Below are 26,468 nucleotides of genomic sequence, written 5' to 3'. Positions count from 1 at the left end.
CCGTGGCCACTTGCGTTTGACATAGGAAAGGAGACAGACAGCATGAAATGAAAATGGCTTTGGTGGGAAATGCCATTTGGAAATACGTCCTGTAGAAAAGCGTCATAGGGATAATTAAAAGTGTTCTTTTATAATAAAAAAAAAATCCTTTCAGAAATTAAATATGTTATCATAAAATGAAATATGGTAGCGCTATTGACAATTATGAAAGAGTTAGTATTGTATTTTAATTTCAAAAGCAAATCATGTTTATTTATTTAACTTTCACTTCTTATAGTATCTTTCAGGTTTTCACCTATATAATACTTTTTTTTCCTGCTTACCTTCAGAGCACCCAAGATCTCCTACCCACAATTCAATGTCTGTCGGGGGAAACAGTCTGGTATTTTCACCGAAACACAGAGTTTACTGAAATAAGCCACAATTTTGCATCATCAGACAGTTCTCCATGCTTTTAAGCCATTTAACCAAAACAGTTATGCTTTTCTCAATGACAATAATCTGGTTGATGCAGCAAGTTAACAGCTATAGCAGCTTGTAGGAATTAGTTTGTGAATAAAAACAGATTACGACAGCAATATAAATAATACACAAGGAAACGCATACCGTATCACTCAATAATCAAATAATCTGTGGCACGGAGGTTAAGTGTGGTTGGAGATTTTAAACTGCATCAGAGGGAGCAGACATCAGCCTAAGAGATGACAAGGGGTCCTGTTTTCTCTGTGCTCCAGCCGACAACGAGGCGTCCGATTAGAATGTGAATCATGAGGGTCACCTGCATACAAGTACATGCCTGTGTTGTTGTAGCAGTGTTCATGTTCACTAGACTAGAATGTCTGAACTCTAACCTGCTACTGTAAGTGGAACTGCATGTACTGAAGTTGATGATAATGATAGATAATTGCCAGGAAGAAAACACATCTGCAGTGTTGGTGTAACAGATGAGTAGGAAGGATAATGCACAATATTTGTTTCCCCTTCTCTTCATCTCTGATAAGTCAAATATAAAGCCACAGTCTGAGATCGTTTTCCATCAAAATGGCAGCTTGCCAATTTCTTGGTATAGAGCTGGCTGGAGAAACACAGTATAAGCCCTCCCAAATTAATAGGCAGCACTAAAGATGCAAGGACTGACATCTAACATTGTGGTTTTAAACATATTAACCTCATGTGGCTATTCCCATGTTACCTAGCATCAGGCTTATATTTTTGGGTGATTTCCTTTCACTCAAGCTGTGGCTCGAATACAAACATAAAATCATAACCGTCTCCCATGTCATTTCCCAGTATGAGTCAGCATACTTTGCCCAGGCACGGTTGCATTAAAGCACACTTAATAAACCAGTCTCAGCATGCAGAGGTGTGGTGGGGGACATGACAATAATAGAATGCCGGCCACGCTGCCAGGTCTCTGTGGCCTAATTCTAACGCAGGCGAGAAAATGCTGAGTATCATTAATATTCATTGATTGAATGATTACACAAGCCAAATTCCATCAGACTTTATTCCTCTTACTCAGACTACCACAGGACCTAGTCAGACTTCCTTACACCTCTACCCAGGGAACCGGTTCTGTTTGATTGTCAGATGTTTAGCTTCTTCCCTAATGATTGCCACCAAACATGCTGCTTTTGCACTGACAATAGGCTTGCAGAAGAATGGGGCCTCTTTTACTAAAAAGTCACACGACACTAGAGAAGACATCTAAATTTCACGAGTTCCTTTGAGGGACTCAGCAGAAAGAAACGGTTTGCTGTGTTTTCACAAGGATGGGCTTTAATTAGTAATGAGGTCAGACAGAGGGTTTCTACACTCTTCTCATCCCTCTATGCTCCTATTGCCTATGCAAGACCAGGGGAGGCTGGTGGAGGGAGATATCGGAGGAAGGGCTCATTGTAATGTATAGAACAGAATGAGGAATGGTATCGAACAAAGCCTGTACTCTGATTTCGACCTCCGCCTGCCTCCTCACCTGTCTGGGAAACTCATCTGCCAAAACAGTTTCCACTGTTGACTGCTGTCGTTTTATGAGATATCATGAAAGTGGAGTGGCTTCCACGCTGGTGTTTTTTAGTGTTTTTCTTTTTCTAAAAGTTTTTTTTTTTTTTCCCTTTCCTAACACCAGGGGAGCCACCCCTCTTAAATTTCGTTGTTTGGTACCTGTACTGTAGCAATGACAATAAAGTCCATTCATTCATTCATTCATTCATTCATTCATTCATCATGACATTTACGAAAAGGAATAGAAAACGTTTTTAATGATTTTCCAGAAATGTATTGGATTAATACAGTATAATCAAGTGCCAAAGATAAATTACATGACACATAATTTGTATTGTGTTTTTGCCTTATCCGGATCATAATTAAGGTATTCATGAGCATTCGTATGAGCATGTTTTGACTTGAAGAAAATGTGCTCAGAGACAACCATGGCCGTTTCAATCTCTTCCTTAAACCCCACTCTCTCTACTGTGTGGGGTCCATAATAATACAGGCGTTTCTCATATAATATTTAAATCATGTCTTTTGGCATAAAATATGAATAATCAGAGATGAATAGACAATGAATCCATTTCAGATGTTTGAAAAGAAAAGTCAGGCAGATGGGTGGTTACTGAACCGTGACTAAAAACCAGCTAAATATTTCATGCCTTTCTTCTTTTGTTCATCGTTCCTAGAATGCATATAAATGGAATTTTCTAAAATAACGAGTGGTAAAAGCGAATACAGTACAGTACAATATCATACTATTGAGTTCATGGTAAAGTGAATATAAATATTGAGTAATCCAACCAAAATTATTGAATTCAACAAAATTCCTACTGCACTATTGTTATGTACTCCCCTGTGATAGTGATCAGAGATAGTTTGTAGTGTGTATTGGGAACAAACCCATTGATAATATGTTCACTGTGTCAATGTACTGGTGATTTGTTTTTTATTAATCAAGGGTCTTTCGTCTCTCTGCAGATTGTTTTCCGAAAGATTAGCGATGTGAAACGGGAGGAAGAAGAGCGCCTGAGGCGGAAAAACGAAGCCCCCCTCAACCTCCCCCCGGACCACCCGGTGCGTCGGCTCTTCCAGCGGTTTCGGCAGCAGAAGGAGGCCCGCATGACGACGACAGGGAAGCCGGACCTGGCGGAGCATGACATGGAGAGAGGCTCTGTGTACGTGGAGCCCATTCCCATCCAGGATGTCATCGCCACCACCAGTATTGTCACGGTAACGGAAAGCCCGGCCACACCCGTTCCCTCTGTCTCCTCCTATTCGGCGACCGCCTCCGGCCACTCGGACAAGGCGAAGCTCCAAGCCCCGTCCCCCACGGCCTTTGCGGGAAGCAGAGCGTCCGAGCCCACCAAGGTCAAAGGCTGGGGCCGCTTCAAGGAGTCCATGGCCAAGACCGATGACTGGAGCACGGTGTCGAAGGCCGAGTCTATGGAGATCCTGCCTGAGAGGACCAAGGCCCTCGAGTCAACGACCTCACTGAAGAAGACCGACTCGTGTGACAGCGGCATCACTAAGAGTGACTTGCGACTGGACAGCGTCGGCGACAACAACACCGCCCGCACCACGCCGCAGGACCGGAGCCCCGTGCAGCCCGAGGCCAAGCACGCCTTCTACCCCATCCCCGAGCAGACGCTCCAGGCCTCGCTCCTAGAACTCAAACTGGAGCTGAAGGAGGACTTGAAGGCCCTGAACACTCGCATGGCCGGCGTAGAAGCCCAGCTGGCGGAGGCACTCCAGCTCCTTAAGGCCGGGAAGTCTGGTTCTAGCTCCCCCAAGGCCCTGTTTGAGATCTCACGGCCCACTTCGCCAGACTCAGACAAAGGGGACATATTTTCTTAAAAGGAGTTGTTTTGGAAGGCTTGTTGAGAGTGATGGAAGACACTGGGTGTTGAGTGTACAGTTCCTCAGCCGAGGACACATTGATACGTAGATGCCTCACCAATGTCTGTGTAAGCAATAGGTGATGAAGCTCCATGATTATCCTCTTAAAGAGGACCTGGTGGTTTTAGCCCTATGTGCCATGATTGTCAGTCACCATGGAGACAAGGGTTAGTGAGAAGGTGTGGCCTGGGGTGGTCCAGTGATCTAGAGCGCACACGCTCATGTCGGCATGCGTTCGAATCCGGCCCATGCCCTGCTGACATGCCCTCTCTCCCTTCTTCTCCTTACTTTCCTGTCTGTCTTCACTATATCTGTCCAATAAAATGAAAAATATGAGTGGGACTGCCCCACAACGAAAAAAATTACTTACAAAAAAGTATGTGAGAAGGGGATGTAGGCAATGGCCTGTACTTCATAGGGATTGGCACCAAAGTGGCATTATGAACAAATGGAATCCTTCCTGCGACATACACACACACAGACACACACATACACACACACACACACACACACACACACACACACACACACACACACACACACACACTCACACACTCACACACTCACACACTCTCACACACACTCACACACTCACACACCCACACTCACACTCACTCACCTCCACTAGTCTGCTCATGCACATCCGCTGTACATGTCAGTGTTGGGTTTGTTCATCCATGGAGTTACAGTTCCCATGAGGTTGCACTCTATATTTTACCGGTATAAAAAACAGTCAGCACAAACGCAGGCGCTGCCGGGGGCAAAGAAAGGTGTGTCTGTCATTTTCAAGGCCATAATTTCAGAGCAACTGTTACTGCTCACATAAATTGACAATGCGCCTGCGTTTGGGCCTGCATTTCTTTTGCGCTAGCTGAAAATAGTCCCAAATCTTTGTTAGCGGTTCTCAGAGTATCCATGGTAAAGGGATGAAACCATCTTTTGCTTTTTGTAAGTAAATGTGAACACTGCAACCCAGCATTGTACAATGTATTATGAATGTATTTAATTATTATTATTATTATTATTATTATTATTATTATTATTATTAATGATAATAGTCATCAAGAACCAGATATTTTTTTCTGATGATGAAAACTATAAATAATATATAATATTTATGAAAATGTGTCAAGACTAATATGTAGTGGTGGGCACTGATATGGAAAGTCATATTTTCTCATTACAATATTGATATTATTGGTTAGGTAGCTTTAATGAAGAAGAGCTATAAACACATGTTTTACCTTGAACGCAATTCGTCCCCTTCTTAAAACAATGGCTTACGTCACTTTTGAGGAAAATTATGTTTTTGCCTAAATATCATATATTCTATATTATTTATGTATTCATAATATAATTATTTAATAAAACATTTGGTTCTGTTTTCTGTTTTTCTCAAAACTTGAACGTTTTTCTAAAAAATATTTATGTAAAATATCAAATATGACTTTAAATAAAATATTTATGTAAAATATGACGTAAGCCGTTATTTTAAGAAGGTGACGAATTGCAATCTACTCCAGAAATCATTTGTAAACGTACATTTTGAACGAGTTGAATTCTTGGTGTGACAGCAGTAGGTTTAAGGAGAGATATTTTATTGAAGAATATAAACCATATTCAGTACACACTCATTATCATGATATTTTGTCTCTGTGAAAAAAGTACACTGTTTTGTCATATTTTCGGAAATACCAGACTACAGCAAATATATTGTAACTTCCCAAATGTCATGCTTTGCGCACTAGCCTATTGATGCTGTCCGTTCTTTTTCCTTTTATTTAACCAGAAAGATGAAATAGGATGCCCAAAACATTTTAATAATGGAAATCCCCCCACACTCACACACTCACACACTCACAATGTCACAATGTCACAATGTCAGAATTCTGAAAATGACAATGAATTTAACAGTCATGGCACTTATGCTAGAAATGTATGTTGCGGGAAAGATAAAGACAAAAATAACGTGATACATTATACATCTATCTAATGTGTTTCTGACCTGCAGTCGTCAGCTGACATGCATGGAAGCATTCTGATTGCATACACTGGACTCTTAACAGGTGTGAACTGTTATAACACAAATGCTGACAGAAATAGTAGGGAATTTGTTATCGGGATGACTAAAACTGTAAAAAAAAATCGACATTATATTCTAGTCAAATCATTAACAGTTTATAAAAGGTAAAACAAGTACCCTCAAATTTGATAAGCATGCGCAAAGCTTTTACAAAAACAGGAAGTATGAGGTAAACAGGAAGTACGTGTGAGTATTTGTTGTTAGAACTTGCTGTAAGCATTAAGTACAACTCTTGGCTCCACAAATGCCTTATCAATACATTCTTAATGCATAATATACCGGTGGTTCACAGAAAAAGTAACTGTATGTTGTGTTTTAGACCTGACTACTTTTACTCATTGATGCTGTGGTGATGAATTAGAGCTCAGGACTGCCTTTGTTTTAATCAATCTTTGATTTAGTTCTGCAGAGAATCCTGTCTTATTCAAGACCAACTTTGTCTATGAAAGAAAACTCCAAATGCTTTTTTGAGATCCATCAACCACCACCATTATGTCTTAGCAATGTTCTGTTCAATCTCCATAACCCAGAAGCTTTGTTGACTGTGTCACTATTCTTTACAGTGTCAGTATTATGGACCATTGAAGTAACTGTCATTTGCACTAACTAATTCTAACAGTTCAGACCAAAGATCTGCAGCGAGACGAGACCGTTTTAGAACGTCCAGCCTCTAGTTGTGGTGGTCTGAATTATCTTTAATCCTTCATCTTCGGTCTGAACTGCCCAGTTTTAGGACGTTGGATGCCGAGTTTTTCTCTGCAACGTTCTAAAACGGTCTCGTCTCGTCGCAGATCTTTGGTCTGAACTGGCCTTAACACTTAAGTGGTTTCGTCAAAAATGTAGTCCGATTTTGGGCTTCTATCGGATGTGAGTTCAGCGAACTACAAGTTCTATTATTTGCATGTAGACGATTATTTGCATTAATAAGCTGTCTCACTTTGTCCTTGTTGAGATATTGAAATATTGTAAATGTGAGGAAATATTAACAACATACTGTATGCTCTGTGACTGGGTCTTCCAAAGTATCCCCTATCCAAGGTACCTCCACTGCAAAGCATGACTGCATGACTCATATACCGTACAGTACATTTACCTTTGCTGCTCCAGTTTTCTTTTTTACTTCATCAACCCTCAAGAGGACTTTCTATAATGATTTATAATGCCTGCAGAATCCCTACATAAGCATTCATAAATGTTAAAATCAGCGAATGCTAATGTTGCATGAATGTTACACTGATGAAGGAGTTTAGACTTAGTGTAAGGGCTCTTAGTGGGGCTATCATAATTACGAATTACCCATTTTGCTGGCAGTGCGGAGATAGACATTTATATTTCAGTCACATATTAAACCATGTAGGGTATACATAGAGCTTCATACACAGCCTTTATAAACCCTACCTAGATTATGCTTTTGTAAGCAAATAACTTGTAAGAAAATATTTTGTAAGAAAATATATTACTATAGAAAAGAATTATGCCACATTTGGAAAAGCCCCTTACACAGAATCATGTATGGCATTCACTTCTAAAATATTTGTGAAGCCTCCATCTAGGACTTTTATTAAGGCTTTATGGAATCCCATAAAATGTATGTATGTTTGAACTACACTTGACTGAGGCATTATCACAGTATGAAGATAGAAATGATATTAAATCAAACTCGCATTGCAGAAAATAATTGTTCCTGTGCCTTAAAAAACATAAATGCTTAGACAATGATAAAAAAAAATAAGAATGCATTTAATTTCTATTTCCATTATTAAAAGTGCTTTTTTAAAATTGTTGTCACAGTGCAGGTTTAGAATGATGCTTGAATTGACTTAGATTACATTGGCCATAGATCATTATTCAGAGTTAGACGTAATGTATGACTTTGAATACAATCATATCACTATGACACTAGGCTTTGTGACAGCAGACATCGGATTTGTTCAATAAGAGCAGGCTTTTGAGGACAACATTGGCCACCAAAATCTGACCATTCCTAAAAATAATCAATTCTTGACATGGAAAAGATTTGGTGAAACCTTTAGAGTTTATTACACAGGCAGCGTTTTCTGGAAAGTTTAGGGTTGTACTCAATTGCAATGAACAAACAGTAACCTGGGTTTAACCGGCTTTAATTGAATGCACCTACTCAGCACTGCTCAGCGTTTACTTTTCCACATCTAATCCTTATCCCTGCAAGTTGATTGAAGTGAATTTCCCACATGCTGCCCCTCTTGTTTGTTACACCTGTTAATTTCTAACTGTCTCAAAAATATCTGATAATAGGAAAGGAAAGTGTCCATTCTGATTCTCAGTTACCCTTTTTCTGAACCCTACCCCCACATGCAGCACATTACCCATTTTTTTTGTTTTACCAAGGCAAACTAGTTGTGACAGATTTCTAGACGTTGTGTTAGGCAAACACATGTTGTGTCGATATGACTAATCTCGACTCCTCGTCTTTGTTGCAGGTAGGATACTTTTAAACCATACCAGTGTTTTGAAATCGGTTACCTCAGTTTAGCCACCAATATGCTTGTGGTGTTGCAATTGGCAATAATAAAAAAAGGTTTTATTTAACTTTGTCCAGTAAAGTGTTTTGAAATTGTACAATCTTTTTTTGAAAGCTAAAACATACTCAGAACAGAATCAATACTCTGTCTGTTTTGCTAGTGTTCCTAGCAACGTGTTCTAGCTCTAACCTTGGCTAGACTAGAGAAGTACAGACTTTTTCTTTGGGTAAAAAACAATCAACTGAAACAGCAGCACTCCATCACAGTGTTTCGTTCAAAAGTCTTCAATCAACAGATTGGAGTGTGAACTATGACATATGTGATGACAACTATGACATATGAATGTTGCTACGTTTGTCTTTCAACCACACAGTACTAACCCATGCAATGGAGTGTCAGGCTAACTAAGCAATAATTAGGAAGGTAATAGTAATTGTTATAGTATCTTGCGATCCTCTCCAGATATTCTTTTTTGTTTATGTTTGTTCTGAATTCTGCATACCTTGGTGACCATTATTGGCGGGACACAAATGCAGACATAAGACATATATATATATATATATATATATATATATATATATATATATATATATGACACTATATACAGTAGGCACCAACATGAGCCCCTGATGAAATTCAAGATGAGAATAAGGTGATTGTATGTGTTGCTGTTGCAATAATATAATTAATAATTGTGCATTAACATTGATCTGTTAATAGAATGTATTTGTTCATCTCTGTGATACTGAGAAGTGAAAAGTAGAAAGATAAGCTGTTGATTTTTCAAATTAAAAGTTGACATGCAGTATAGTACTGTATGGTTGATTATAGTCCAACGCCTAGGAAGGGATGTTGGGTTAACATTAGACTGTACTCTATGCATTACGAAGCGCACATTTCTTTTGCATGCTTTTATTAAGTAGTTACGTCTCTCAAACTGGCCATGGGTAAAAAATAAAAAGAGAAAAAAAAGCCATTTGGTCCATATTGCTCGCATTTAAACATGAATTATTCTGTAAGGTGTTCAAATCTGAAATGACTGAGCGGGGTTATGACTACAACATGCCACTCATACAAATCATGCCAACTGCATTAATACAATCCATTGCATCTATTACAAGTGTACTACTTGATAACAAATATGTAGAGTAAATCGTTGTTTAACCTGGCATGACTGAATTACCCCCTTTCAGTGTGAATGTATATTGTACTGACATCACAGAAGACAACAGTAAGACAGAGAGCCCTGTTCCATAGCATCTGGCCAGGTATTCAGATAATCCCTCCTGCACGAGTCGAGCCAGTGAAACCTAATCATGTACACCCTTGTGTAAAGTGCCACCCTACACCTTTTGTCCTGTCATGCACCCAAAAAAAACATGATCCTTTTGCACTCCTTAAACACATGAGCATGAATAATAACAACTTGAACAACTTGGAACTATTTTTGTGGTCAGCTCAGGGGAGCTGCCTTGTATTACAATGTATGTACGTACTGCTTTGGAATGTCGTGTTAAAGCCCCAGTCCACTATTAATGCAATGGCAAATTAGCACAACAAGCAAATGTGTTATGCTTCAGAAGTAACCAGAGGCTAGTCGACTGCCCTCACATGTTTAAATGAACACAAGTATTCTAGCAGCATACCAGTGTGGTGAGCATCTCTCTTTTCTACTCAGATCAGTCAGAGGAGGGGTGGACACAACAAGCGGTACACATGGTCAGTGTGCTGCTAAAACCTCAAACTAGTAGTTTTGTAGTGAAACAGTCTCTCTGGTTACTTTTACTGAAGGACAGCCCCATGTTCTCTTGTTGTTTGGCCTGAGTGAGAGGGCAGCCAATATGCCACTTCACCAATTACAGATTGAGGCTTTAGGAGAGAGAGAAATAAAGTATAGAAACAAATATATATGGATATTAATGTGATTTATGCACATGTCACTATATTCATACTGTGATGATAAATGTAATAATTGTAAGCACAACCAATGTTATTTGTAAACAAAAATGTACACAATTATTTATAATAATAAATATTTTATACATATCCTTTGAATGTTCACTTTGAAGGGGTTTGTTCGTTTCATTGTGTGTTATTGCCAGACATTCTGAGTGTTGACATTTTGCCACAAAGGACAACACAATATATGAGTTTATAGTAATAAAAAAGTTTATAGTAATAAAAAAGTTATGTTACATTATACAGCACATTACATTTAAATTGTGGGCATTTAGCAGACGCCTTATTCCAAAGCGACTTACAATCAATACATTTCACTAAGTAAGTAAGTGAATCATCTATCCACTAGTCATAGCAGGAAAAAGTAATCTAGGCTCAGTCCTGGGGCCATTGGCAGTCGTCGTGCTAGTTGAAAGACGATTTTTTATTTATTATTATTAAAAATAAAAATAAATTACAGTACATGTTGGCTTTAGAGGTGGGAATGTTTACTTCATGCTAGTGCCCAAAACATTACATACAAATTAATGAACACTTATACCCTGGTGGAGGAAATGAGAGAGACCAAAAAAGACAGTGATCAAAAGAGAGAGAGGGAGAGAGATTACATTTTTTTAAAGAGTGTGAAACAAGACAAAAGAGATCCAGTGAGATCCAGGGTCGAGGTCACTGACACAGATTAGAGCTGGTTCACTGGGCAGATTAGAGCTGGTTCACTGGGCAGATTGCCTCTGCAAGAGTGGACACTTGGCACATCATTAAACACTATCGCACAAAAGATGGATGGGCCCCTTTGAAGCCGTTACACGTGATGAAATTATTTTTGCAGCACTGGTAATCCCTCACTAATAGGGTTGCATCTCTTATCATAAGATATTTAAGATGTAACGCAGATGTATTCTATTGGCTGAGCTTGTTACTTTGCAGACGCATCTAAGTCCTTTCAGAGTTGCGCTACTCAAAGAGGTTTTTGCCCCTGACCCTGCGCGCTAATCTGATTTAGCAGCACAGATCTGATGATCCCTATGAGACAGATACGGGATTAACAGGGGCTAATTCTAACCTGGAAGCGAATCAAAGGAATACACCTTGCTGGTTTCAACCCTTTCTGTGACATGCTGTACTTGGCAGTTCACAGATGGAAAAGAAATGAATAAATATGGGCTCCAAGGATGGAATATAAGAATACGGTCAGTGAAACAGACAACTGAAGAGGACCGTCCTCTCTTGCTCTCATGACGCTGTGATCAGCACCATGATAGGCTCTCTCTAAAGCCTGTTTTATGGTCAATCCTGTATCTGTGGCGTGTATGACTCAAAGGGTTTAACAACAACGTACTATCACTTAAAGTGGGCGAGTATTGTGACTGAACTCCTATGTTTTCACATAAATAGAGGCATTGCTTCGCTATGAACAGCAGCAGTTGTTTCCCCATACATTTGTCCAGTGATCTTCTCCATACACGCACTCACGAGCAGGTCGTCTCAGGGGTTTTCTCACTCCAAACGCACTGTGGGAAGACTCATGGTGGGTTGCGCTCCCACTCCAATCCAATCTGAGCAAAGCAGTACAGGAAGGCCAACATGGGTGGAGCCACAGTAGACCAACCTGGAGAGAAAGACAAGGAGATCGTTAGAGGCCCGGAACACTCAGAACACTCAGAACACTGGTCTCATGAACACTCAGAACACTGGTCTCATGAACACTCAGAACACTGGTCTCATGAGAATGTTTGTTGCTGTTTTAGCTAGCTATTAGCAAACTCCTATCACGTGGTTCCGCCAAACTGTCTGGCCACTATTTTATGAGTGGTTTCATTCAAGTACTTTTGCGCTCCTTCATGATAGAATATACAAAAGGTTGATGTGAGACAAGACTGTTTGACATGACAACAACAGTCATGTGAGTTGGCTAATAGCACAAACATTCTTGGACGACCAAGGCAAAAGTAAAAAAAACTAATAACAGGCAAATACATTTTTTGGGAAAGAAGTGCAGGTGTAATATTGACATTTCCATTGTTATTTGATTCATTTCGATAGTGTTTATTTTATTTTTTTACAGCCCGATCTTAACTAGTACTTACCTCGTATTTACAAAGAAACAATGTGATCAACAATGGACATTTTCTACCTCGAAAACACAATTTACCATAATAGATAACTACCGGGTACCAGTGGTAGTTGTCTTAATGAACATCAAATAAATCGAAGTGTAATCCAATGTTTTTCCCCAAAATGTGCCACATCATAGCAAGATCAATATAGGAGGTGGCGGGGTCAGGGGTCATTCAAGAACAGGAAGACTGTGATGATCAATTAATGGGTATTTGAAAAGATCCAAGGAACAGTTAAAGAAGCTTTGACTCTGCTCTTCTGAGAGAAGGAGCTGATCATTTGATACTGTACTTAACCCACAGAGTTCAGACCATAACACCATATCCAAACTCTATTGTACAGCTTGAATATAATTGCTATGATTACTATAACACATATGTAAAAAACATATGTAAAAAATTGGGTTCGGCAATGTGTTTCAATACACATACAAAGCAAATACAGTACATACCTGCCCCATACTGATAGTGGGATTCAGACAAAATTGTCATCAATATAGAACAAAATATTTCCACAATATACATTTGAGTGCACAGGGGCATGATACAAAGCAGCTTTGGAGATGGGTTGATAATTATAACACTATACCTATAATACAGTATAGTGTAACCTATACCTATAATACAGTATAGTGTAACCTATACCTATAATACAGTATAGTGTAACCTATACCTATAATACAGTATAGAGTAAACAACATGGATGCTGTTTCAACTTAAGACAGTAATTTGTTACTTGCCAGGCCGACATTGTCAATAAGAATGTGTTGTTAATTGACTGGTTTGGTTAAAGGTTAAATAAAAAAGTATTCGTTGCATTGCTGTGTGCAACAAAACAGCCCTGACCAAGTATAAAGTATAATAGAATGTGTTGTGACTACAGATAGCACATATCATTACAGCTATACTGCATTGTAATTACCATTCCGTTATAATAATAATAATAACAATAATAATGATAATAATAATAATACATTAGACTTATATAGAGCTTTTCTAGACACTCAAAGACGCTTTACAAACTGAAAGTAGTAATAATAAAAAGACAAGGTTAAGGTAGTGCTGGGGACACATGGGAAGGGGAAGGGGAGAGGGTTAACTGGTGATGGCAAGCTTGAAGAGGTGGATTTTGAGGGCCTGTTTAAATGTTGGGAGGGTGTTGGCCTGTCTGATGTGGTTGGGGAGGGCGTTCCAGAGGGACGGGGCTGCGGCTGAAAAGGCCCTATCGCCCCAGGTCCGGAGCTTGGTCCTGGTGGTCTTGAGAGTGGTTTGGTCGTCAGACCTGAGGCAACGGGAGGGGGTGTGGAGGGGGACGAGGTCGGCAAGGCAGGAGGGGCTGCAGCTGAAAAGGCCCTATCGCCCCAGGTCCGGAGCTTGGTCCTGGTGGTCTTGAGAGTGGTTTGGTCGTCAGACCTGAGGCAACGGGAGGGGGTGTGGAGGGGGACGAGGTCGGCAAGGTAGGAGGGGCTGCGGCTGAAAAGGCCCTATCGCCCCAGGTCCGGAGCTTGGCCCTGGTGGTCTTGAGGGTGGTTTGGTCGTCAGACCTGAGGCAACGGGAGAGGGTGTGGAGGGGGACGAGGTCGGCAAGGTAGGAGGGGGCCAGATTGTTGATGGCTTTGTAAGTGGTGAGTAGGATTTTGAATTGGATCTTGAATTTGACCGGGAGCCAGTGTAGGTTTTGGAGGACAGGGGTGATGTGGTCACGGCAGCGAGTGGAGGTGAGCAGACGGGCAGCAGAGTTCTGGACGTATTGGAATTTGTTTAGGATGTTATTAGGCAAACCGTAGAGGATGCTGTTGCAGTAGTCGAGTTGGGAAGTTATGAAGACGTGGATAAGTGTTTCAGCAAATTATATATATATTATATACTGTATATATATTATTATATCAATTATTATTATATAATAATTATAGCAAAACAGAGCCCAAAAACACAAGGTGCAAGGTGTATTTAGTATTTCCTAAACCATCCTTCTCTGACTGAAAGCTTTTGACTTTCCTAGTCCAGCCGATAACCATAAATTATCTTGGATTACATTGCCCTTAGATCATTATTCAGAGTTAGACATCTTTTCAATCATATCACTATGACACTAGGCTTTGTGACAGCAGACATCGGATTTGTTCAATAAGAGCAGGCTTTTGCGGACAACCAATTATTTTTCCTCAGCCAGACCCAGACAGTCTTAATGTGTTGCCTGCTCTTTTTGTTGTGCAATCTGTTATTTTGAGAAGATGTTCCTCCACCAACTTTTTTGGTGCCTAAATAGATGACTTCATTACATGTTTCTCTCTCCCACACTCCTGGATTGTTTTTACAACGATATCTGTACATTTTATGTAGGGTTTAAGTGACATTTCTTGCCATCATATCTAAGATGCCTACCACTGCCATTGTGCACTTGAGCAAGGCACTTAACCCCTAATTGCTCCATGGCCCGCTGACTATGGCAGACCCTGTGCCTAGAGCAAAAAATACATAAATACATTTCGTTGTACTCTGTGCAATTTGAAAAAAGCTTGAATCTAATCTAAACCTTTTGCACTTTTATCCCCACTTATCTGAAACCTTTGCCTGATACATAAACATGGACTGTATTTGCAGTCCTCTCGCTTTCTTGTTTTTTTTCTCTCTCCTGCTAATCAATAGCCAGCCCCTCCATGCAACACTGCAGCGCAGCAGAGCAAAGGCGCACGTGTGGACAAATGCTCAGGAGCCACAGCTTCATTACATGGGTATGATCCGTCTGTAGGGAAATCAATGCACTGCTTTTTGTGAGTGTGTGTGAGGCTCACTCATGCCAGCCACATTAGGCCAGTCTGTTGGTAGAGAAAACTCCCATCTGCTTGTTAACTATACCAGGAATACCACTAGAAGAGCAGGTCCCAGGTGTCCTCTCTCTGTGATACACGGGTGACTCCCAATGTCAGTAGGATACCTGTTATGGAGGTCTGGGTTAAAGACGACAGAGGCTACAAATTTACAGTCTCACAGTCTCTCTCTGTCTCTCTGTCTCTCTCTCTCTGTCTCTCTGTCTCTCTCTCTGTCTCTCTCTCTCTCTCTCTCTCTCTCTCTCTCTCTCTCTCTCTCTCTCTCTCTCTCTCTCTCTCTCTCTCTCTCTCTCTCTCTCTCTCTCTCTCTCTCTCTCTCTCTCTCTCTCTCTCTCTCTCTCTCTCTCTCTAGTGATGGATGCAAGGCCGTGGATCATGCACTGGACCTGTCAGCATTCCTAATTAAAATGTTATACTTGCAGCACGGAAAAAAAGCAGGACACTACGGGGGGGGGAAAAGGAGGCACTCTGTAAACAATCAGTTATGAGAGTGTGACATGGTCTAGAATGGTATTGGGTCAAAGTATAGCCAAATGATCCATTTTAAATGTAATGCTAGACTTTTCCCATTCATCACTAACATGAAACCTTGTACTTCAGCCAACACCATTAAGCTATTTAGACGAAAGCAGGAGAAACGCGCTGGCTCTGGTTTAGCTCTAGCTGTTTTACGGGAGGGAAACTACAGTACTTGGCAAATGCATATTTCAGGAAATGACATCCGCTCAGTAATCTAAATTTGAACCTTCAGAATAACATCACCTTCTCTATTTTGGTTGTGTTGGCAGATGCATTATTAAGCTGAGACTTTTCCAGCTTTTCCAGGACCAGGATGTTACACTTTTTACACAGGAAGAAAGTCTCTGAAGAAACATATCCATCCTTCTATTTGTTCTGATAAGTAACTCAGTGCACAGAGAGTATGGGCCCTATTATGCACTTCTTAACTTGCCGTCTTAAGTGTTAATTAAGACGCACCGCCAGGTTAAGACCTACCGCCACCCTTATTATGCGCTTCATACGCACTACTGCTATTATGCAGGTGTCGATAGGCGCCCACACATAAGACGTAAAACTCCCGTGCATATATTGCTCATTGTGGGAGTGTTCATATGTTAATGAAGTGCACTAGGCGCCCCTGCTATTATGCGATCTGACTTTGCTCCTATCGCTAAGAAGTGGTTTGAAAAGTTCTTAAGTTTAGACTTCATGCACGTTTTGAAACACGAGCGCGCCTCCGCGGTTTGCGCATGCATGTGGGCACACATGAACACGCACGTGGCTCCACGGCAAGACGTCAATTACGGTCACAGTATAAATGCTTTATTTCAGAAGGGAGAGGCAGAGAAGCGCGCTGACCTCCTTCTCAGGACTTCCATAATAGCATAGCGCTAATGACTCAACGCAGCCGGTTCTTAAAGGGAATGGCACCTGGCACGCTGATTGGGTTGATTGAGAAGACGCCCAAAACACACCCATGACTAATTTCTTTGCTTAGCGCCGGGTTTTAGGCGCCCACTACAGCACGCATAATAGCAAAGTGGCCTTGACCACGCCTCCACGTCTTAAGTTTAGATCTACCGCCTTGTCTTATTGATGAAGTGCATAATAGGGCCCTATATGTCTAGATATTGGATACAGGACACAGTACAAGTCTCTCCCGAAAACCTACAAGACTAACAATCTCCACATCAATATAGAACAAGAACTGAAAATGATGAACACAGTATAAAGTCTGCTTGTTAATAAACAACCATTCCTGAAGGTGTAAATTGGCTTTAAAGGACCTCTTGCACCTTTGCTCTAGGGCACCACATGAGCAACAACACCAATCCTGGCACCATGCCCAAGTCACCCCAGTAGCTCTGGTAACTGAATGGTCTTCATTATCATCCACAGTATGGGACCGCTTTGCTCAAAATGGCTACAATCAATCATTGCACATTGTGTTTTACATTGTGCATCAGTAGACAACAGGGAAAGTGAATATTTAGAATATACATTTTCTGCAGGACAGTGATAATACAACATGTATCATCACTGTGCAACATTTGGCTGCAAAACAGATCAATGATTTGGATATTGCACAACTGAGACAACTACAGGTGATAATTGTGATGTGTGATAAGGAATAGTACCCCGCTGAGAAAATAACTTAAGAATTTGCATTATACAAAGTACTTCACTTCCTAATGCAACATTTAAGTCTTTGCAATCAATCTGCCCAAGATAATGGTTACCTATACAACTTTTAACTACCTTACACACACGCACACACGTAGAGTCTAGACAGAGACAGAGACACAAACAAACAGACACACACACACACGCACGCACGCACACACGCACGCACACACACGCACACGGCACGCACACGCATTGTTTTAAGAGACAGGGCTGTGTTACAGACAGAATGAGATGTGCAGACACTTATTTAGGAGCTGCACCGGGGTGACTGCAGCTCAACATAACAATGGGCACACTTTCCTCTATTACCCTAAGATTGCGAAAGGAAGGTTTAAACACACTCATAGATTCATATCAGATTATCCGGACAGCACTAAAAGCCATTCTGTGGATCTGTCTTTAAGAGCAGACCAGTAAACTGCCTGTGACAAGCTCCAGCTGCTACAATGAGAGAAAGCAGGTGGGATAGGAGGCAAGAAGGTAGTGCGATATTTGCTTCCCAGAATGTAGGTTTACATTTCTCAATACCACATTTTCCCTGGCTCTTTTGAGTGTGTTCTGTGTACCCTGTCGTAGAAATATCTAAATATAGAATCAAAAGGCAGCCTGCTTCATTTCAAATTGCATAGGAAAAGGTAGTTAATATACTTTTGCAAAAGGAGAACAGTTTACAAGCATGTCAGGCAAGCCTGACAGTGAAATGTCCTCAGGAAAGTCGAGATACCTGGTCACATCTCTTTTTATCCACTTAGATTACAAATCCGCCCTCAGTTGAGGTCAAACCAATCACTAACAAGGGGTGTGGTATTGTACATTGATGGAGAGGAAGAGGGATAAAGGGTATGGGGGAATCTGGCTCTCCCTTCCTTCCTACAGTATAACAAAGGTAAGGAATGATGGCACCAGAGTGAACAATAGCAGGGCAATCACTCTGGTGTGGCTCAACATTGTCCTGAGTTTCTAGGGTCAAGGACAGACTATGGAACACAGAAGGGCGATTGCATATATTCAAATGTGTGGCACAGGAAGACAAGTAGAGGAACTGGTTTCATTGTGTAATCAGGTCGTCAATGTGTTGCTTCTGGCCAGACAATCTGACTGTCTAGTGACTGTTGTGAATTCAGTCTTAAAGGTCTTTATCAATAAATAAAATCATATCATAAAATGTCTTAGTAGGCATATTATTCCAGCATAACCCTCTAAAATTGAATTATGAATTTAAATGAAAACTGACTATGGCAACATCCTCAAGGGTCTTAATGTGAATCAAATGACATCCATTATGTAATTAAAACAATTATGTAAAACTGTAAAGAGCAAGAGTTTTGTGTTTCATGTACCATTTATCAACCTTCCAGACATTGTACATGTTCAACCAGGTTAGTTGACAGATATTGACATGTTGGTGTTCTATTCACCATGTTAGATCCAGTGGTTAAAGGTGCTGTGTGTACAGTAGATCTGAAATACAGTTTCAGATGTCTCTGTCTCGTCTCTGTCTTGTCTCTGTCTTAGCATTCCTAGCTTTAGTCTTCCACAGTTGCTACAGAAACGGCGTAAGAAAGACATGAAAGACATGATCTTAGAAAGACAAGATCTTAGCAACACACCCCTAGCAATGCCAACTGTCGATAAGGTTAATCTATAACTGCATGCTAATTGGTCAGAACTGTATCCCCATGTGGGACTGGTGCTATCTTGTCTCTCACAAAACCAATAGTGAATCAAGGGAGTAGCATATCTCTAGTATACTATACTGTATATACATATTATATATAGATACTATATATACATATTATATATACATACTACATATAGATACTATATATATACATACTATCTTTGGTTCAACTATCAATCTTACCCCATCAGAACCCAAAATAAAAGCTTGTCTTACTCCCATTGTGTGCAACTTCAAAACATGGTTCTAACTAAAATGTTGATCTCATGGATGATCCGTCCATGCAGCCATTGCTCAGTCTATGAATTTGAGAGTGGTAACATTTCTTCAGCCCCATTCCCCAGCTGTAAAAGGGTAAAAGGGAGAGGCCGCTTTGCTGTGTGTCCCGGATCTCCCCTTTAAAGAGTCCTTCAATTCAATACATTCTATATATAACAGACGCTCTGGCAAATGAATGGATCAATTGATCTTTTTGTAAGAAAATACTGTACCACAAACATTGTAACAAACACAAACTGATTGAGTGTGAAATCACAGGGAAACTTAAGAGTAAACAGAGGGATAGGCTACAATAACAAAAAGAGGAAAGGGATAGGTAGACAATAGATTTTAAAAAGAGGGAAACAGACATAGAAATGGATGCATGTCTTAATTTCACTTAATTCCATCGTGTGAGACAACATAAGCCCAGCTCACAGCTCATGTGGAGTGTTCCTCTGAGCTGCAGGTGTCTTGCTGTGAAGGTTCTAGCAGACAGCCAGGCAAAAGACAGGCTTTGAACAGGATTATGTACAAGGATAGATCCAGGATCAACATTTGGGTTTTAGGACTGAAACACATTACGATACACTTATCTCACAGTATGATGTGCTGTATCCTTCTGGTACTTCCACAAATATAATAAAATAGGCAATACTTAAGTGTCGCCTGTCACAGTAAGTCCAAAAGTAACAAGTCATTAATAGGTGACTATTGTGCATTACTATTTCACTCTTAATGGTATATAAATCATTTGTAAACAAATGAGACTTAGGTCTTGGGGGTGGCTGTGGGGCAGGTGTGGCTCAACGGGTAGAGCCGGCGTCTAATGATCGCAAAGTCAGCAGCTCGCAGCGTCCACGTATCGAAATGTCCCTGAGCAAGGCACTAAACCCCTAATTGCTCTGGGGTCACCTATAATGGCTGTGACCCCTTGACTAGATGCCCCCTCTAGAGCACAAATGCATTTCGTTGTACTCTGTGCAATGACAAACTTTGAATCCCTTATCCCTTATTAAGTGGATATAAACCATTTAGAAACCCATCTATTCTATGATCAATGCATCGGCAAACTAATCATGATAACTAAGGTAGGGTCAACACATCTAGTCACCGTCTGAGATGATGTTTACAAATGGCCAGACGAGGTAACCCTTCCTAACCCTTCCTGTTAGAGGAGACAGCAGAGAGTTTGGGGTTGTACTGTAATTAGACTGGAGTCGCCTTTGATTACATGTTATTAAGGATCTAATCTGCCAGTGCTGTAATTAGCCAAAATGGCTGCCTTTTGTATCCTGATTAGCACAGAGAGGACTCTATAAAGTGCACATGAAAAAGCCAGCAAGTAGATGAGCAATATCGATATTGCATTTAAAGAATGCCAAAATGCAGCTTCCCACTACTATGAAATCATCAAAAGGCCCAATCTATGTAAACTGTGTAGTGAATGGTTGACAATTCAACATTTCTAAATAATCCATGATGTTGTAAGCAACATTCATACACTGCTTAAGCACTGGAGACCAGCAAAACAGAACAGTGGAATTAGCTTTTCCCATTAGCATTAGCTATAAAATCTCTATAAAATAGCTAACAACATATTCAATAACATGTCATCTGTTTTTGAGCTTGTCTGTCTAGATGTTTGCTCCGTGATATTTGCGGTACACTGTAGGGCAGTGGGAGTCCTGTTTCTCATCCACACATGCAGTTGTTTTACTCTCAAACGACGTGTGTGTGTATGTACTGTCAGTAAACAGCAGTGACAATTCGGTTGTCGAGCTAACAGTTGTAGGTGTCACTGGCAGACTCAAAGGGGGGCAGGGGGGGCGACCGCCCCTCCTGGTGCCCCCACGGTTGAAAAACGTCTGTCTTAAGTGCCCTTCTGAGTGTCAAAAATGCCCTTTTGAGTGGCGAAAATTAGAGGATGTGCCCTATTGGCTGCCCTTCCAATGGTCTGAACTTGACCATGTGCATTGGGGTCCCATGTTGTGCAGTAGGTGCCCTTTTTTTCTTTTCACCCCTGCCCTTCAAACAGCCTGAGTCCGCCACTGGTAGGTGGATACAATTACCTGAGGCGTATGCTAAAAGGTAAAAGGGCAGTGGAGAGGTACTGTAGGTGATTCAAACCTGCAACCTCAATCAGGGAAAGATGTCTGGACTGTTAGCTCTGTGATGCTTATGTCGACTCCTTTGAATCCTCATTTCAGAGGTTCAGGGGGGCATTCCATCAACGTCAAAACCCAGGCTTATTTTTTATAAATCTTGCGAGACTTTTACGAATAAGCCTGGATTTTCCTTTAGCGACGTTGATGGAATACCCCCCAGATCCTATTTTGATTTTTAGAGAGGTCTGTCTTGCTTCCTGCATGTCAAACATCCCCATCAGTGGAAGGGGCATCAAAAAGATTACATCATATCACCATCAGTGTAGCGGAGACAATGACTACACTGTACTGTACTGAATGACCATCAGGTAGAAATACCAGAGGAAAGATGAAACTACAGTTTATGTGAATCATTACCCAACAGACAATCAGGTACTAATGCTAAACATCAGTGTATGTGTCTAAACCTAATAAAGTGAATGCATTTCATGAAAGGATTATAAAAAGCCATTCATTCCTGATGGAATTTTAACTTTGTGGAGCCTCTGAATAACATGTAATCTACACAATCATGTCTCATTGCTCCTGGACACATTAAATGAAGCACTCTAATTGGACTGTAAAATTCCCTAGAGGCTCTGAGTACAGTTTTATCTGCCTGTGGTCAATGTTCACTGTTGAGCAAATTATTAAAAAGCACAATCATATCAGTGGCTGCATCGAATGCTGGAACGGTGCTGTTGAATGGAGGTTCATAATCTCATAATCTCTGTGACTGTGACTTCAGCAGTGAGGGTGTGGTATTATGAATAAATCATATAAGATTCAAAAGCATCGATCTCATACAAATGACACCTATTTCCATTTTACCCCCGCTTGCTTTAAGTACCACACTTGTGGCAGCTAAGACTTATACATATATAAACATTAAACTCTTGATTGGCATGAACAGTTGCATGTACATTTGCATCTATATACATATACGGTACATAGATCATATCTAGTATTCATTAGCAAACATGTTGGTGATAAATCAATATCAAGTCACAACATCAAGATATGATGGTATGTAAGAATATTACATTATGTAAGAAAATGACTTAAAGGAGCTCCACATGAACTCTGGCTCCCCTGTGGCCACCAGTCAAAATTGCAATTACAATGAGTTGTTACATTGACATTGGTACTAGCTGGTTTCCATGCCAAATTGGCTATCCACTGACATCAGATCCTCACTGTCAAGTGAACATGTAATCACTGGCGGACTCAGGGCGGGGGCAGGGAGGGCGACCTCCCCTCCTGGTGCCCCCACGGTTGAAAAATGTCTCTCTTAAGTGCCCTTTTGAGTGGCGAAAATGAGAGGATGTGCCCCACTGGTGCCCCTCCAATGGTCTAAACTTGACCATGTGCCCCCACAGTTGAAAAACGTCACACTAAAGTGCCCTTTTGAGTGGCAAAATTAGAGGATGTGCCCTATTGGCTGCCCTTCCAATGGTCTAAACTTGACCATGTGCACTGATGGGGTCCCATGTTGTGCAGTAGGTGCCTTTTTTTTCTTTTCGCCCCTGCCTTTCAAACAGCCCGAGTCCGCCACTGCATGTAATTATAAATAAAAATCTGCTACGCACAGTTTTGATTTAGCTGCTTTCTGAAATAAGCTACTTGACAGAGTGGCCCAGCCGGCAGCCATACCACCCTGCATCCCTCTGCTGGCCTGCCTGGGAAGCTAAACAGGGTAGGCCTCGGTCCTTAGATGGGGTATCAAAACAGGCTGCTGGAAGAGGTGTTGGAGGACCAGTAGGTGGCACTCCACCCTCTGTGTCTTGGGACCCCAAAGCCCCCAGGGCAGTGAATGGGACTCTGCTTTGCGGAGGTGTCCGTCCTTCGGATGAGTCGTTAAACGAGTCACTACATATCACATGACACTTATCACAAGAGTAGGTGTGTTAACGCATGGTTCCTGGCTAAATTCCCAATCTGGCCCTCTGACTATCATGGTCACCGAATCAGCTCCTGTTTTTGATAGGTTCATTCATCCCCTCTTCCCCTGAAACTATTCCCCATGTCATACCAGGTGGTGCTACAACTCGCCTGGTAAAATGGGTGAAATAAAAAAGGGTGAAATAAATAAACTGGCCAGATTTACATGCATCTACGGTACTAATAAATATGATGTTACATTTACTTCCGTTTATACGTTAACGTAACTGAAAATCTCATGTCCTGTACCGAGTTCTGTCCCATAAAATATATAACACCAAAAACACATGAACATGAGCACAGATGTAATACAGTTAGAATCAAATAAGAACCTACATCACAGGTACATTGGGTAGTGAGATCATTCACACTCACAATTCCCTAGTAAATATGCAAATGAGTATCTTCTGTTGCAAGGGCATTGTGGGTAATTGTGAATTTCTGTTCTTTCTGTTGCATTATCTCACTAACTGATGTGCCTGTGATGCTGGTTATTGTTTTATTATGTTTGAGCTTATATTTATGCAAGTGTTTTGTTAGGGTGGTTGGACTGGCACTCACTCATTGGCGGGAAATGGGTGCATGTCTATAGGTTAGAACCTCCACCTGCCAATTACAAGTGTTTAATTACGGTTCTTCATTTTAGAAGAAATATGTGGTACACTCTCAGTGTACAACTGTTCTGTTGAGGGGCACTCTTTGTAGAACCACTACTAAGTTTAGTTGTCTTGGACGCTAACTTGGTCATTTCAATTAGCACAGAGGCAGAGTAAATGGTAAATGGACTGACTTATATAGCGCCTAATTTATATAGCGCTTTACAACGGCCTCTCATTCACCCATTCACACACACACATTCACACACCAATGGCTGCAAGCTACCATGCGAGGCGCTAGCCTCCTCCTCATTGGGAGCAACTTGGGGTTCAGTGTCTTGCCCAAGGACACTTGGCATGTGCCCAGCCGGGACTCGAACCGCCGAGCTAATATTGCGATCATTAGACGGCGGCTCTACCTCCTGCGCCACAGCTGCCCCAGCAAGTCTCCGGCAATGAGTGGGTGGGGAGACAGTAATTGAATATGACATGATGATGTCCACTGTTCTTACCAGACAGAATTTCACTGTGAATGTTGGCATGGATTTTTTGATAAATCAAATTAGCATACATTGTAACTGTTTAATGAATTTATCATGTTTTTTATGCATATGCATCAGATGAATAAATAGGAAATTCTCTGCCCAAGACAAATCACCTGTAACCACCAGTCATTTACCGGCTATTCAAGAGCATGTATTCTCAAATCTTTCGACATATTTAGAAATAATTTAGCATTAATTAAAATAATGGTTTACAAATACAAAAGGTGTGTGGATAGTACCGTACATATCCAGCATGACCTCTTCTACCATCTTCTGCTGTAGATTGAAGACCCATCTCTTCAGACTACATCTTAACTGTCCCTCCTAAGACCTCTTCATCCCCACTCCCCCTCTGTACAGAGTCTCTACTATTAAAAAATAAAATAAAATAAAAAACATAATTCTTCCCTCTTCTAGCATTGTGACTGCCAATGGCCCCTGGTCTTGGCATAGATTACTTTTTCTTACGATGACTGATGACTCATTTACTTAGACAAATGTATTTGTTGCAAGTCGCTTTGGATGAAGGCGCTTGCTAAATGCAAACAATTTTAATGTACATTATATTTGTGTTTTGTGTTTTTTGGTTACGGATCACGGTACACCTTTGTGAGTTGTTCTACTGCCTTTGATACAGGCAGTAAGCTCCATATGCGTGTCACTGTTTAGCTGGAGCAAATTGGAGCCTCGAATCTCACGGCCTTCAATTCCTGGGAGAGAGGGAAACAGCTAGAAGCTACACAGTGTGTGTGTGAGAATATAACAAGGGGGCAAACAGGATGACAGGTGTGAAAGGGTATGGAGCTCCTGCCGAGAGGCTCCCCATTTCCACCCCCTCTCCGGTCAGCCCCTCTGGTACACAAAAGTAACCCTTTTAGTCTCACCTCCATAGTGCAATTCTCTATGCCCACCCTGTGTGCCATCCAGACCAGTCTACCAACTAGGGCGCTATTCCAGTCCAAGGACACAAACATGCCCTCACAAAACTTTCTACAACAACAAACAATCTCTTCTTTGTGCCTATTTGGTTCATAGTACCTATGGCACCAGGGAACTTGAATTTAGCAACACTAGGGCTTATTCTGCAACAAAATCAAATAATAACATTGTTGTTATAGCATTGGGGTGATGTTTATTTCGACATCACCTGGTAAAAGAGTAGTTACTAAACCGTTTCTGTATAATTACGTTTTGGTATATTGGGACTCAATCAAATAAGCTGCACTACAAGCCCGTTCCAGATCACTGCGTTTTTCCACCTCGGCTGGCCACGCCCCCTCTACGAGGACGCAGCAGTCACACTGTTCAGTCAAGGCTTGTCACTGTCATGGCGCCCCCGGTGGTGGAACAAGCTTCCCACTTCTGTCAGGATCGGAGTCACTACCTATCTTCTGTCGTAGGCTGAAGACCCATCTCTTCAGGCTACATCTTGACTAATCCTAATCCTAATCTTCTAGCATTGTGACTGCCAATGACACGTGGTTCTAGCATGCTTGCTTATGATGACTGACGTATAGATGATTCACTTACATTAAACAAATGTACTTTTTGGCGCTTCGGATAAAATCGTCTGTTTAAATGTCAAAAATGTTAAGAAATAAAAAAAGAAATGCCACACCATTGGTACCAGGTTACAAATTGTATTGAAATCATTGAGGCCCTAAGTGTCAGACTGTAATCAGTCATACTGTGATATAATTTCCTGGTAAATATCACCCGAAGTAAAATAAA

General features: G+C 41.0%; 2 protein-coding genes across 2 annotated transcripts in view; one reads left to right on the top strand and one right to left on the bottom strand.

The window, feature by feature from the left end:
- Positions 1-3,849, top strand: part of LOC308174209 (voltage-gated delayed rectifier potassium channel KCNH1-like) — a gene marked incomplete at both ends in the record, with an annotated part of 75,228 nt that extends 71,379 nt beyond the window's left edge. Inside the window, one exon of the mRNA XM_080549291.1 lies at positions 2,974-3,849. Within this exon, the coding sequence (XP_080405417.1) occupies positions 2,974-3,849 (876 nt within the window). The remainder of the gene's footprint in view (positions 1-2,973) is intronic.
- Positions 3,850-11,915: 8,066 nt separating this feature from the next.
- The window catches only part of LOC308173779 (protein-cysteine N-palmitoyltransferase HHAT-like), a 39,020-nt gene continuing 24,467 nt past the window's right edge, over positions 11,916-26,468 (bottom strand). The window contains exon 12 of the mRNA XM_080548832.1: positions 11,916-12,043. Within this exon, the coding sequence (XP_080404958.1) occupies positions 11,958-12,043 (86 nt within the window). The 3' untranslated portion in view covers positions 11,916-11,957. The remainder of the gene's footprint in view (positions 12,044-26,468) is intronic.

This window comes from Nansenia antarctica (assembly GCF_963989245.1).
Source record: "Nansenia antarctica genome assembly, chromosome: 19".
Lineage (NCBI taxonomy): Eukaryota > Metazoa > Chordata > Actinopteri > Argentiniformes > Microstomatidae > Nansenia > Nansenia antarctica.
The sequence above is the reverse complement of the archived record's forward strand: the minus strand, read 5'-3'. Positions and strand labels throughout refer to the sequence as shown.